Source organism: Diceros bicornis, chromosome 7 (assembly GCF_020826845.1).
Source record: "Diceros bicornis minor isolate mBicDic1 chromosome 7, mDicBic1.mat.cur, whole genome shotgun sequence".
Lineage (NCBI taxonomy): Eukaryota > Metazoa > Chordata > Mammalia > Perissodactyla > Rhinocerotidae > Diceros > Diceros bicornis.
In genome coordinates, this window is record NC_080746.1 from 9,803,849 (window position 1) to 9,819,273 (window position 15,425).

Consider the following 15,425-nt stretch of genomic DNA (forward strand, 5'->3'; position numbering starts at 1 on the left):
AAAGATTTATATATACATATATACAAATACAGTGATATTTAGTTATTAATATTTATTATCTCTGTTAAAAATACTATAACTATTACTAGATTTAGTAAGGGAAAAAATTGATTTAGAAGCTTTATTTCTGTTTTTGTTTTGCTAAACAACAACCTCAGATTCAGTCAAGTGAGACACTTCCCTTAATCTCATTAATGATAAAACATCCTGTAAAAGTAGGTTCAGCAATTTTCTGTTTTTTTTCCTTTTATGTATTTTATTCCACCAGGTCAACAGTATTCCTGTCCCCTGCCCCCTTTTTTGGGTTGGGGAGAGGGAACTGTTTGGATACTTTCAAGTATTAAAGTTCTTAGAGCAAGAACCCCCCTCCCCACAAGTTCCTTGAGGAACAGACATGAGAAGTGAAACTTTTCCAAACAGCAAACAAAAATACTAAGATTGGCACCCTGTTTGTGCTTATATCCAAAACAGGGTGGGCGTTGTGCTTGCCCGGCTTCCTGGCTTCACGCTTCTGCTTTCTTAAACGTTGCACAGAATTAAAGGAAGGTAGTGAAGAAGGTACCATAGCGTTTATTTAGAAAACAATTTGCTCTTAAAGTCAAATCCTGTTGGTAATATGGGAGAGAATCTTTGTATTCTGACAGTCATCTTCTCTTTTTCAGATTCTTAACTCCCATTTCTTAACAGCTACTTCGGTAAAAGAGCAGTTTGCCATTTCTCTTTTATAGAATCAGTATTTTGTCTGATTTATATCATAAGGATTCTCATCTATTCTGCCCTAATTGTTAAGTCCTAGGTTACCTTGTTGCCTTTTTTCTTCCAAAAATGGCCTTTTAAGAATGTTCCTAGAACTTTTACAAGCGTTAAGAACCATTATATATGTAGATAAAATAAGGGATTGCCTTTAGTTCTGTAGATTCCGATGAAATGTACTTCATGTATTCTTCTTTCTCCCTCTCCTTCTCTCCCACTCCCACCACCCTTTTGCACGTGGGGTATGTTCTCTTGTAGACGTGGCACCTTATTTTATTTCTGAGCCATTGTCTGCTGTCCAGAAACTTGGTGGACCTGTAGTACTGCATTGTTCTGCTAAACCTGTGACCGCTGATATCTCATGGTTGCATAATGGAAAAAGATTGGATGGAAACGTGGAACAGATTGAGATTCATCAGGGGACTTTGACTATTCTTTCTCTTAACCCCTCCCTCTCGGGTTACTACCAATGCATTGCCAACAATAGCATCGGTGCAATTGTGAGTGGCCCTGCAACAGTATCCGCTGCAGGTGAGTTTAATTTGTCCCTGTTACATATGCTTTTTCCTGGAATTAGTGTTAGTACTTGCATTTTTGAATAGTGGGAAGAGCACGGGCTTTGGGGTAAGACACGTAGGAGTTCTCATCCCAGCCTTGACTCTTGCTGTGTGTCTAACTTGGGGAATGTACTTGAACCTCTGTGAGCCTCGCCTCATGTCTTCATCTGTAACAAGGTTATGGAAATGATTTTTTACACAGGACAATTTTCTAATGTGAATTGTGAATTTCTTTGTGAGTATATAAAAGTCCTTAATATCAACAACAACAACAAAGTTCTTGTCTACTTTGACACTCAGTTATTTCATGCAGTCCTTTATCTTTCTTTCACATCTAATTGTTTTATTTGCCTTGATTACTGAGTGATTTTAATTTATTTAATTGAAACCAGGCTAAAGAAGCAGGAAAAGAATAGCTGACTGTAAAGAAAGGAATGTTCAGTATTGAACTTATGGAAAATCTGGAATGCGTGGTTTTCTTAGTAAGTTTGAGCCATCTGCCTTTCAAACGGTGATGTCTTCCAGTAATGGAAAACGTCTTTGTAAGGGCACCCCTATTTACAGAACAAATCTGGATTCTCCAGGAGTAGTGAGTTTGTCATAACTGAGAAGAGTAAATGTTTTTGTAGAGCTGTGACCCATGGACAGCTCCAAGACACACGCTGGAGGGCGGGATTCCTAGTGGCGGGCTGCTGAGTGCTTTCAGTGTTGGAGATCATAAAGAGCCCTTCCATGTAGGCTCCGTCTGTAGTAAACCGAAACTGAGAGGAATTGAGACCTAGTCAGTCTATTCAGGTAATTCAGACGATATGCTGCTTTGTTTTTCGATGTCCTGGGGTCATTCCTGTAAGCCACTGTATTGCATTGTGAGTTTATTCTACAAAGAGAATAAAGATGCATAGGGAAAGTGAGTTTTGATGAGGGACTGGATTGAAGAGGATTTATTTTGACAGAGTGGGAATATTATGCTTTATAGTTCTCCTGAATGTTTTAAGAGCAGTTTGCTTTTCTTGTAGTCTCCAGGAAGCATTGACTTCTGGAAGTGCCATGACTTGGCTCCAGCCCTCAGCCGTGCACCTCTACCCCAACTGCTTTCTGAGATTAGATCATGCTACTCAATGAAATGGGATTAGCTCCCACAAACGGCCATGTTGCAGATGTCATTTCTAGTTTTTAAATTTCCTTTGGGAAAGAAAGTTCAAATGTGCATTTGTTTATTTACTTACCTTTCTACTTATTTACTTATTTATTTTAGTTCTTGGTGATTTTGGCTCATCAACAAAGCATGTTATTACAGCAGAAGAAAAAAGTACTGGTTTCATTGGCTGTGAGGTACCAGATAGTAACCCCAAAGCTGAGGTGCGCTATAAAATCCGGGGAAAGTGGCTGAAACATTCCACAGGTGAGACCTTATTACGAAAAGCCAATGGCACCGACAGAACAAATGTCATTAAACAACCTACTATTAAGCGCTGTGTGCTAGGGACTGTGGATATAAAAATATATAGACATATTGTCTCTACTCTGAGAAGTCAAGTGGAGGGGACCAGAACAAATGGTTGCAGTATAGAAATGATTACAGTCCACACCCCCAGGGCTCACTGCTTGGATTCATTCAGGTCTCTACTCTATCTCTTCCTCTGAGAAGACTGCCCTCACTGCCCTGTCTAAAATAATGTGCCCTGTCACTCTCGGTCCCCTTTAGTCAACTTCATTTCTTCTCATAGCATTGTGTTATCTGTGTGTTTGTTTACTTGTCTGTTATTGACCCCTTTCTCCACCACCCCCACTCCCTGCACTGGAATGTTGGCTGCATGAGTGCAGGGCCTGCCTGCTTTTTTCAGGGCTGTTTCACTTGTGCCTGGGCCATTGCTGACAGAAAATAGGCACTCATGGGGCCTGCCCGGTGGCGCAGCAGTTAAGTGCACGTGCTCCACTTCAGCAGCCCGAGGGTTCGCAGGTTTGGATCCTGGACGTGCACCGATGCATTGCTTGTCAAGTCATGCTGTGGTGGCGTCCCATATAAAGTGGAGGTAGAAGGGCACGGATGGTAGCCCAGGGCCAGTCTTCCTCAGCAAAAAGGGGAAGATTGGCAACAGATGTTAGCTCACAGCTAATCTTCCTCACACACACACACACAAAATAGTGAAGTCTTCAAAAAAAAAAAAAAAAAGAAAAAGGAAATAGGTACTCAGTATGTATTTGTTGAGAAAAAAATGAATAGGCAAGAATGGAAACTGGGTGGTCAGTGCGACGGGTAGAGGTTTGCCCGAGGTGGTAGCTATGGTTGTTGTATCTTTGTCTAAATGTGCTTCTTATGCTCTCAGTCTTCTCAATGCTTGACAACAAGATCTGTTGCTAAATGTTTCTGTTGGGTTTGATTTTGTTACTCTAGTCCTATTGACTTTTTTTTCTTTTCTGCCTTGACTTTCCCTTTCCTTCACTTAATGAATTTTCCGTAGTTGCTTATTTGCTGCCAGTCTATGTCTAAATTTAAAGCGTAACTATCAACCTTCGTTAGTTTTAATTGGTGCCCTTCATAAAGAGGCCTAACTGCATTCCCTTCCTTCCTCAGAGAATTACTTAATCCTTCCATCAGGAAATCTTCAGATTTTGAATGTATCCTTAGAGGACAAGGGATCGTATAAATGTGCAGCTTTTAATCCTGTCACACATGAATTAAAAGTTGAACCCATGGGCCGAAAGCTCCTTGTGAGTCGTAAGTATTTGGGAGAACAATGGTAACTAGAAAGAATCCTCAGGGGCCGGCCCCGTGGCTTAGCGGTTAAGTGCGCGCGCTCCGCTACTGGCGGCCCGGGTTCATATCCTGGGCGCACACTGATGCACTGCTTCTCGGGCCATGCTGAGGCCACGTCCCACGTACAGCAACTAGAAGGATGTGCAACTATGACATACAACTATCTACTGGGGCTTTGGGGGAAAAAAAAAAGGAGGATTGGCAATAGATGTTAGCCCAGAGCCGGTCTTCCTCAGCAAAAAGAGGAGGATTAGCACGGCTGTTAGCCCAGGGCTGATCTTCCTCACACACACACACAAAAAAAGACTCCTCAGAAGCATTCCTGATAAGCATTCCCCAAAAGTTGAGAAATGAGAATTCACAGATCCTATTGGTTTATTATAGGGAAATCTTATAAAAATTAAATACATAAAAGCATTATAGAATAGTACTGTACGTGTTTTAAAATTATGACCTAGAAGAGAATTTTGATCAAGATGACAGAGTGGAATACATGTGGAGAGCTTTGCCCTTTGCCCAAATAAAAAGAAATTATAGAGAAAATATAACTTTATATCACTGGTAATAAAGTTGGTGGCTAACTGTGAGTTATAAAAAAAAAATCTATCTGTTCTCTTTCAGATGTGATAAGTCATAGCTGATTTTTAGATTATGGTAGTTGAGTTGAGGTAGCTCCAATGGTCAAAGCACATTGAAGTCGTGGTTTCTGTACTTGTTGAGAGTTCTGAATTTCCAAACTGCTAATTCAGAAGTAGCCCTAAAGGATCACAAAATCTTTTAATTTTAATTCTCAACTAAAAAGGATTTTGCTGCTAAATAGGACCTTTTAGTGTAAAGAAGAATAAATGGGAAGACGAGAAAGCTCATAGATTCTCTAAAGAAAAGACTGAAAGTGAATACTTGATATTAATAATTTTTTGTTTTCCCTTCTTTTTCCAGGACCTTTGTCAGAAGATTTTCACATTCTTCACCCCACCCTTTCACAGACATTAGCTGTTCTTTCTCACAGCCATGTAACCCTGGAATGTGTGGTGAGTGGGGTCCCGGCTTCTCAAGTGCGCTGGCTGAAGGACGGTCAGGATGCTGTGCTGGGAAGCAATTGGAAAAGGCTATACTCTCATCTTGCCACCGATAGCATTGACCCAGTGGACTCTGGGAACTACTCCTGTGTGGTGGGAAACAGGTCTGGAGATGTAAAACATGTGACTTACATGGTTAATGTACTTGGTAAGATGTTACTTATTAAATTTTTTTTCAAGTCAGGCTATTTTTCTGGTCTAACTGATGTTTGAATGGAAGATCTATTTGTGAACTGTAAGTGATATAGGGACTATCTAGGAATATCTATACCAGTAGCCAGAACAAGCTTCATTTTTCTAAAGGACTGCTGAATTAGGCAGTATTTCTGGGTGGTGCAGAACATTTCTCCTGGGACGTTCTTGGAAACTTCACTCTCAACCTGGTTATATAAGGCACAGCTTGTTCTTCCTTCTTAATGACATGAAGGAAGGAGACTGGAATTCAATAGGATGGAAGACTCTGGGCTGTATCAGTGTGTAGTATCCAGTAGTAGTAACTAAGACAGAGTACTGACTAGGAAATATTATCTCAAAATGGAATCTATTTCATTCTGTTTTCCCTTGTGGAATGCTTTCGCTCTCTCTGGCTCATAAAATTTGCATTATTTTTACCCACATTTCTGTATATACTCTTTTATCTCAAAGCTGTTCCTTTCTTTTCTTCCCGCTACCTATTTCACTATCATGTGCAGCAGCATAAAATGTTTTTCTTTATCAAAACAGATTTTCATGAAAACCAGAAAAAGTTAGGTAGTAAGTGGTTTCATAGTAAATACAGTTTTTATAAACCTTCTGTATGTGTTTATTTGCAACAACAGCCTGATGTAGGTTACAGTGGAATCAGTGTAAGTGTATGGTAAGTGACCTTTAAAGTTGAATGATAATTAGGACTACATTAATATGCATAATCATTTAATTTGGGCATATATTACAAATGTTGATGGATGATTTATTTTGGCTAAAAAATGACTTGCTGGATACTAAAGGAAGGGTCTTTTGCCCAGTGGACACCTAACGTCAACGCAGAATTGACCATAAAAAGAATTTAACTTCTGAATAGGGCTTCTTCTGTTTTGGCTCTTATTTAGTGTGAAATCCAGGGAAACTATTACTTTATTTCAAACAAATCACCTGAAACAAATACTAAGAGAAGCCCAGGATTAGAAACTGTGTGTGTGTGTGTGTTTGCGTGTGTTGGGGGGAGTTAAGTGTGTGGAGAGATCTATGAAAAGAGACTATAACATATTAGTAACATATGGTTATCCTATTAGAGGAAAGTTAAAATACATTTCTAAGTTTTTCTTGATGACTACAGCAGATGGGAGAATGTGAGTAAACAGTACAGTTGGGTTTCAACTAGTTATTGGTAAGGAGAAGATTTTATATGACTCATGTGATAATTTAAAAAGTACATCTTGAGGGCTAGAGTTTAATTTGTATGTTTTATTTTCAGAACATGCTTCAATTTCTAAAGGACTGCAGGATCAGACTGTGTCTCTGGGTGCCACGGTGCAATTTACTTGTGAGGTTCATGGGAACCCAGCCCCCAACCGTACCTGGTTTCATAATGCACAGCCTATTCATCCTTCCCCACGACATCTAACTGCAGGAAATAGATTGAAAATCAGTGGTGTTACCTTGGAAGATTCTGGGCTGTATCAGTGTGTAGCAGACAATGGGATTGGATTTATGCAGTCTACTGGGAGACTTGACATTGAAAAAGGTAGGCTTTTAGGTAATCATAGGAAATTTTACTTTACAGATAGGCTTTTGTTGTGGTTAAAATTTAAATCATTTTTACTAAAAGGAAATAATCCTATCATCATAACAGAACTGTGTTCATTTTCCACGTTCCTTTCTAGTTGCAGACAGGCATTTTGAAGAAGGAGCAACCTTATTTAATCAAGCTCATTAAAAACAGTTTTTAAAAATATTTTTTCAACCGATAATACAGTTTAAAAGGTATATGGTAAAACTCTCTTACTCCTGTTCCCCAGCCAGCCAGGTTTCTCTTTAGTACTAGTCTTATCAGTTTCTTGAATATCCTTGTATGTACATATACAGTCAGTTAAACACAACGTGTGTGTGTGTGTGTGCACATTTAATAACAATATTTTTGTGTGTGTGTGTGAGGAAGGTCAGCCCTGAGCTAACATCCGATGCTAATCCTCTTCTTTTTTCCGATGAAGATTGGCCCTGGGCTAACATCCGTGCCCATCTTCCTCTACGTTATATGGGATGCCGCCACAGCATGGCTCAAGAAGCGGTGCGTCGGTGCGCGCCTGGGATCCGAACCCGGGCCGCCAGCAGTGGAGCGTGCGCACTTAACTGCTGTGCCACCGGGCCGGCCCCAACAATATCTGTTTTTTTTACTTAAATGGTGGTAGCATTCTTTACCTTGAATTTTTCACTTAACATATATTTTGGATATCTTCCCATAGGGTTCATTAAAGAGTATTTTCATTCCTTTTTAAAAATGTTTGCTTATTAGTATTCCATTGTATAGTTGTAATGATTAGACTAGTACCCTATTGAGGGCTGTTTCTAATCTTTTGCTATTACAAGGAGTTCTACAATGAATATCCTTCTGCATAGATTATTTTTCACACATGTGAATATCTGTAAAATAAATCCTAGAATGAACTTGCTGAATAAAAGCATATATATGTTGGAAATTTTGATGGATAACACTGAGTTGCTCTCCAAAATTGTTACCAGTTTATACTCCCACCAGCAACATGTAACTGCCTGTTTCCTCATATCCTCACCAAGGCACGCAGTTGTCAATTTTTTTAAATCTTTGCCAATCTGATAAATTTAAAAAAAGTAACTTTTGATTTATATTTCTTTTATTATGAGTGATATTGGGCATCTTTTCATATGTTTATGAGCCATTTCAATTAGTTTTCTTGTGTATTGACTGTTCATTGTCTTTGCCCATTTTAAAAATTAGATTGTTAGTCTTCTGTCTTATTGATTGATAGGAGTTCTTTATATATTAGGGAAATTAATCTTTTATCTATGAGTTATAAATATTTTAAATTTCAAAGAACCAGTATAATACAGACCAATTCTCTGGCCTTGGGGCAACTAATTTAGGGGTTAATAATAAAAAATAATTTTTAATCAGCACATAATTGGAAATTTAAAATTGTTCTTCCCAATAGCTGGGTCAAAAAAGATCATAATGGAGATTTAAAATACTTTGAATGATAATGAAAATGCCGCAGGTCAAATTGTGTGGGATATAGCAAAAATGGAACTTAGAAGGAAGTTTATAGCCTTAAACGGTTATGAAAGAAAACTAGTAAGACTGAAAATTAGTGAGCTAAGTGAAATAACAGAATGGATTTAAGGAAAGCAGAAGAAAGGAGATGATAAAGATAAGGGCAGAAATCAGTTAAATAGAAAATGAAGATAAAATAGACAGGATTAGTAAAGATAGAAGTTGGTTCTTTGTAAAGTCTAATAAAATGGACAAATCTTTGGCAAAATACAAATAAACAATATTAGGGATAAAAAGTACAAATCTTGTAGAGATTAAAAATAATAAGATAAGACTATGATAAACTAAATACCATTAATTTATAAATATAGACAGAAATGGACAAATTCTTAGGAAAAATATAACTTAGTAAAGCTGACAAAAGAAATAAAAAGCCTGAATAGTGTTTTACCTGTTTAGAAAACTGATTAGGAGTTTAAAATCTTCCCACAAAGAAAGCAACAGGCCAGATGGTTTTATGGAGAGCTCCACCACACTTTCGAGTAACAGACCATTCCAGATATTACACACACTCTTCAGAGGAAAGGAAAAAGTGGGAACTCTCCAGTCGGTATAATTTTTATTCCAAAATCACAAAAGAGTGGTATAAGAAGGGAGAATCAAAGGCAATCTCATTTATATAGATGCAAAAATCCTGTATAATAGCAAGTCGTCAATGTATCTAAAAGGGAGATTTATATATATTGAATTACTCCAGGAGTTACTCCAGGAAACAACCAGAAAATTTAAAGTTTCATTCATCCTATTTATTGAATAAAGGAGAAAAACAAAGTGATTATCTCAATAGAAGCAGAAAAACATTTGACATAATTCAGTATCCATGTTAGACACTCTTAGAAAAATAGAAACAGAAAGGAACTTTCTTGATAAAAAATATCTAACAAAAACTTACAGGAACATCACTTTTAATAGTGAAATGTTAGAAGCATTCCCTTAAAATCTCTTTTATTTATCATCATACTGGAAGTGCTAACCAGCAACAGAACAACGAGAAAAAAAATAAAAGTGGAAGGATAAGAACGAAAGAAACCAAATTGTTATTAATTTACAGCTGCTATGATTGTCAACATAGAGAATCCTCAATAGCTTGCTGGCAAATTATTAGAAATAATAAGAGCATTTAGCAAGGTGGCTGGATGAAGACCAATAAACAAGAATCAGTTGCCTTTCTATATACGGCATATTAGCCAGGTTTCTCCAGGGAAACAAAACCAATAGGCTATGTAAGATATGATAAGACCAGATTTATGATGGGAATTGTATCACATGGTTATGGAGATGGAGAAGTCCCGTAGTCTGCCGTCTGCAAGCTGGAGGAGGAGAGCTGATGGTGTAATTCAGTTGAGGGGAGAGGGGCTGATGGTGTAAGCCTTGACCTAAATTCAAAAGCCAGAGAACCAGGAGGCTGATGTCCAGTGTCTGAGGGCAGAAGAAGATGAATGGCTCAGCTCAGGCAGAGAGAGAGAGAGAATTGGCACTTCCTCCGCATTTTTGTTCTACTGGGACCCTAAACAGTTTGGATGGTGCCCACCCACATTGGGAGGGCCATCTGCCCTACTCAGTTTGCTAATTCAAATGCTAATCTCTTCGGAACCACCCTCACAGACACACCCAGTTATCTGGGCATCCTTTAGCCCAGTCAAGTTGACACGTAAGATTAACCATTACAACCAGCAACAAACAGAAAGTATAATTTACAAGTCACTTTTTTATGTTAGCAACGTTAAAAAGACCTAAGTACATAGAAAGATATGCCAGTTCATAGATACCAAAATTCAGTATTATACAGTTGTCAGGTCTTTCCAAAAACTTTCTGTAGATTCATGCAATTCCAGTTAAAATCCTATCAGAATATTTTGAGGACATTGACAGACTTATTCTGAAATTTATATGGATGATCAAAGGCCCAAGAATAGCTGAGACACTCTAAGAGAAGAAGAAAAAGAAGGTGAGGGACTTGCTTTACAAGATATTAGAACATCTACAAAAATCTACAGTAATTAAGACAGTATTGTATTGGGGCAGGAAGAGACAGACTCCTGGAACAAGATGGAAACTGCCAAAAAGACATTTGCACTTAAGGACTTGACTTAGGCGGCATTGCATATCACCAGAGGGAGGATATCCATTTCAAGTTTTTTTGTTTGTTTGTTTTTATCGAGGAAGATTCGCCCTGAGCTAACGTCCATTGGCAATCTTCCTCTTTTTATTTTTTGCTTGAGGAAGGTTAGCCCTGAGCTAACATCTGTGCCCATCTTCCTCTACTTTGTATGTGGGATGCCTCCACAGCATGGCTGGTGACTGGAGTAGGTCCGTGCCCCGGATCCAAACCGCGAACCTGGGCTGCCAAAGTGGAGTGTGCAGAACTTGAACCACTCGGCCGTGGGGCCGGCCCCCTGTTTCAAGTTTTGATGTGCGGTAATTCTTATCAAAATGGAGAAAAAGAAGAAATCAAATCTCTAACTCATAATTTATATAAAGACAAATTCCCAGTGGATTAAAGACTTATTTATCAAAGTCAAAATGACAAAGTTTTTGAAGAAAATATAGGAGAATATCTATATGATATGGGTAAAACTTTTTAACAGGACATTTTAGGCTAATTAAAAAAACCGATATGACTACTTTGAAATTAAAATATCCTCATTATTAGAAGATATCATTCCAAATGAAAAGAAAAGCAAACTGCCAGAAGATACTAGTAACATATGCAACTAACGAAAGAACAGCATCTGGTATATACAGAGAACTCGGAACCATTGCAGAAAGGGTAAATGACCCAATAGAAAAAGGGGCAAGAGGCATTTTCCAGAGGAGGAAAAATATGAGTGACCCGTAGACCCGTGAAAAGATGTTCAGCCTCTTTAGCACTCAGGGAAATGCAGGTTATGACCAGTGAGATAGTGTTTTACACTTATCAGAGTGGCAAAAATTCAGAAATTTGATAATACTGAGCGTTGCTTTGTTTTGTCAAACATAGGAAGCAGGACTGGAGAAGGAGAACGGTGTGCTGGAGAAAATGTCATTTGTTATCAGTATTCCGTTTTAGGCACACTTAAAAATAGCCCCAGAGAATACCTGGGACCGAAAGGAAACAGTTGGCGCCGCTTTAGTTTAGAAACAAAAATGTTGTTCATGTGTATGGTAAGAAATATGTTTGTCGACGTTTACTTTACTTTACAGCTGGTCTTTCTTCTAGACTTTTTATAATCAGATTTTTTCCCCCCTGGAATTGACTATTTTCGTGAAGGAATATTATTTTGTTTTATACTACTTTACACCTTTTTCATGTTAAAGTCTGAGGCTTTGGCTTCACATGTTCTATATTTGCAGTGTATATAAATGTGTATAGGATACTGCTGGAGAGCTCTCGATAGATTCCTTGATGTGCATTCCTTTCTTTCTGAAGGACAGGAAACTCATGTAGGACGTGTCTAGGAGCCCACAACTGTGAGAAATTCTACTTTTTATTGACAGTTTTACTTGGTGAAAGTTGAGAAGGGAACTAACAAGGAGGGAGTTATCTTTGTACTATCACTGTTATGTCAGTGAATGAATGTGTTCTCCACACTGTTCAGCATATAAAACACTGTTCAGAAACACACGTATGAAAGATGTTTCTAAGATCGCTACTTGCACACGACATTGAGAACATTTACGCTATAGATGAAATTATTTTGCGTTGGTGGTACTATAATGTTCTTAATTTTTTGTGTGTGAATTACTTTTTTAATAGACAACAGCCTCAAGCCAGTTATAATTACAGCGCCAGCCAGTGCAAAGGTGGTGGCTGGAGACGGTGTCACTCTGTCCTGCCTCGCCGCTGGAGTGCCAGCTCCAGTCGTTCGCTGGTATGACAGGCGTGGATTGATAACCAGCCATCCGTCTCAAGTTCTTAGATCTAAATCCCGAAAACCACGCGTGTTAAGACCTGGGGGCTCTGACCTGGAGCCCGTCTACTTCATCATGTCCCGAGCTGGCTCCAGCTCTCTGTATATTCAGGCTGTTACTCAGGAACATGCTGGGAAGTACACCTGTGAAGCTTCAAATGAGCATGGCACCACACAGTCAGAAGCAGTCCTCACAGTTGGTGAGTTGCCATTAGTATTTCTTCTCAGGTGAACAGTTTCCTTTGAAGGTGGTGGGTAAAGTGCTTTGAAGGATGTTATTTTAATGAATCCGGCGATCTCTAAATATATACATTTTTCCCAACGAAAGTGAAATGTAGAACTGTAGTTTTTGGTATTTGGCCTTACAGGAACCAGAGGAACCGTGGTCTCCACTTCTGATGTGTTTGTTAAGCTTGTAGTTGTCACCATAGGAAGCTGTCATTTGGGGTCAGGGTATGACCTCCTTTTGTGATTAATGTTTTTGGTTTTCTAAGCTGCTGAAAATCTCATTGCAGACATTTTTCAGGTGAGCCCTTGATAAGTACGTTATTCAAACTCTAAAGGGTTGGCTTTCATTGAGAATGTGTAGTTATGGTACTATCAAATGAACCTGTATGTATATTTGCCCCTATCTTATTCAAAGTTATTTTTCAAATGGGATGTATAATATTAATTCTTTATATTAAATTGATTTTTGGTGATGATGACTTAATTTGAAGTACTGGTATATAGAATATCAATATTGTTAAAACTAATTTAAATTTGACGTAATTCAAATTCAGACCTTACATCAGCAGGCGTTTAGATCAGTGTTCCCCAGCAAGTAGTCAGTTGAGGGGACATTGTCACCGTATTTGTCATGTGAGAGGCAGAGTATCATAGAGCAGTACTGCCCTTAGTCTTGGCAGCTGAGATTCCTGTCCTGGGGCTCTGCTTTAGAGGGCTTCATGTGACCCTCTTCTGCCTGGGTCCTCAGGTCCCACAGGTCAAAGAGTCCATGGGGTCAAGGGGCTGTGCTTACCTGGAGCCTGGAGCCAATGTTCCTCTTTCTATACAACAGGTCTGGGGCTCCAGAATTTCTTGCTTTAATTATGTCATAGTCTGGGTCCGCTCAGGTCTTTTTCCCTGGTCCATCCTCCAGCGTGTGGGCCATACCACCAGTGTGCAGGTGCATTTAAGCCAGAGGAGTGGCCAAAGGGTGGTCTTTTGCGGAGGAGGGGTGGTGAAGCAGACAGGTTGGATGTGTGCACTGGTATTTCCATTCATCTGCACTCAAGCACCCTCTAGCTCTGGCTGAAGCTTGAGGTAGGAAGAGAAGTTGGGGAGGCCAGGGACTTCCGTTTATATTCCTGTGCTACTCCATGAATGCCGGAGGAGGAAATGATGTGGAGATTAAGCATGTAGGCTGTATAGAATCTCGGCTCTGCCACCCCTGAGCTTTGTAACCTGGGGCAAGTTACTGAACTCATCTGTGCTTGTTTCCTCATCTGTGTAACAGGAACAGTGAAGTGCCCTATTCATAGGGTTGATGTGAGAATTTAAGGAGGTAATACATGTAGACAGTGCTTAGAATGGGGTCTGGCAATAGAATGCCTTCAATAAATACTAAGTATTAGGTTATAATTATTACAATCTTATTATTGTTAAATTATAATTATCCCACATGGTGGTTAGGGAAGGAAGAAGTAGTTACTGATTTTAGTAACCTTAAGATTCCTCAAATAAAGAAGGTAGTTGAGTGTTGTATAAATTTATGTGTATATATTGAGTATGTATATGTTTGTATACGTGTGTATGTGTATTTATATATCTGTTCTGCCAAGCAAAAATAGGAGTGGCTCTGCTCAAAATTGTTAGCTGTAAGACAGGTGTAATGCACGCGCTGCTTGGGGAGCGTTTAGCTAAAGTGATTATTTTACGTAAACATAGGGTAGAGGGAGCTGTCGACATCATAGTCATAGCTGATGGAACTAGATATTTTGTTTAATTGCCTCACTTTGAAGATGAGACATCTGAAGCCCATAGAAGATATGCAAGTTAACTTGTTTAGAGTAGATCTTCTTAGATCTTTAAGATCCCCCCCTCCAGGGTTTTATGTCTTGATAAATAGCATTTTTATGTATAGTAACCCCATCACCTACATCCTATCTAAGTGGTCCTGCATTGCCTCTTTTGCATGCTCTATAGTAATTATTAACATCCAGCTGAGTTTATTAAAGCTCAGAATAGTAGATAACAACCCACTTCTTTCCCCAGGAATCTGAGTCTTATTAAGTTCTAGCATACTGACAGCCATTGACTTTGTTTACTGTGAAGAGGGGTGTATGCAAGGTCAAAGAGAGAGATGACTGCCTCCCCCACCCCTTTTTTTCTTTCCAGAGACCTTGGGTTTTTGAGGTCCTGGATGTACAAATATTTGTAGAGTGAGTTGTAACTCTCCAAAACTATAATGGGAGTTGGCCTGGGTTTCCTAAATAGTTTGGGGTGGGGGTTGCTGGTATGAGTGGTCACAGTGGGAACAACTTTGACGGATCTGGTTATTCCCTGTTTAATTAGTTTCGACTCAGAGTCGTTAAATTTATTGCCGTAGTTACAGTACTTAGGAAGCCAGAGTTTTATCAATCTCTTTCCACTTCAAAAAACATTCCACCTTAAAAGATGCTGGATGTCTATTCTGACCATTTCACAGAGTTGTTTTGAAGATAAATTGAGATAATGTATGTGAAAAAAACTTTTGAAAGTACTGTTAAGGCCTTATAAATTGTGTCTAGTATCTTGTGAGCGCTCAGATTATATTATTGGAAATAGTAAAGAAAAATGAATTGAATCCTCTTTTTAATAAAAGTTATGGAAAAGTCTCGTTGCATCCTGAATACCAGAAGTAGAATTTTGATACCCATACAGTAGACACAAGCTGTAGCATAACGTTTTTCTCATGCCTCCATATAAACTGAGGCGTGTGGTATTTAAACTCTTCTACAGCCAAATACCACTTCCCAGTGGTAACCTGCCCAGAGGGTCCATGAAACTACTAATGATAAAAAGGTCCTTCTCCACTCCCTAAGCCACAGCTAATTGCCTCCACTTGCTAGAGTCCATCTC

General features: G+C 38.9%; 1 protein-coding gene across 9 annotated transcripts in view; it reads left to right on the forward strand.

The window, feature by feature from the left end:
- Nucleotides 1–15,425, forward strand: part of CDON (cell adhesion associated, oncogene regulated) — a 92,982-nt gene that overhangs the window by 35,412 nt on the left and 42,145 nt on the right. For all 9 annotated transcript variants that reach the window (XR_009220744.1, XR_009220742.1, XR_009220743.1 and 6 more), the window contains 6 exons: nt 1,012–1,284; nt 2,566–2,712; nt 3,886–4,029; nt 5,008–5,295; nt 6,601–6,870; nt 12,170–12,523. Coding sequence is in view for 6 of the 9 variants with exons in the window: in XM_058544854.1 (XP_058400837.1) it covers nt 1,012–1,284; nt 2,566–2,712; nt 3,886–4,029; nt 5,008–5,295; nt 6,601–6,870; nt 12,170–12,523 (1,476 nt within the window). In the remaining 3 variants the exon portion in view is untranslated. The remainder of the gene's footprint in view (nt 1–1,011; nt 1,285–2,565; nt 2,713–3,885; nt 4,030–5,007; nt 5,296–6,600; nt 6,871–12,169; nt 12,524–15,425) is intronic.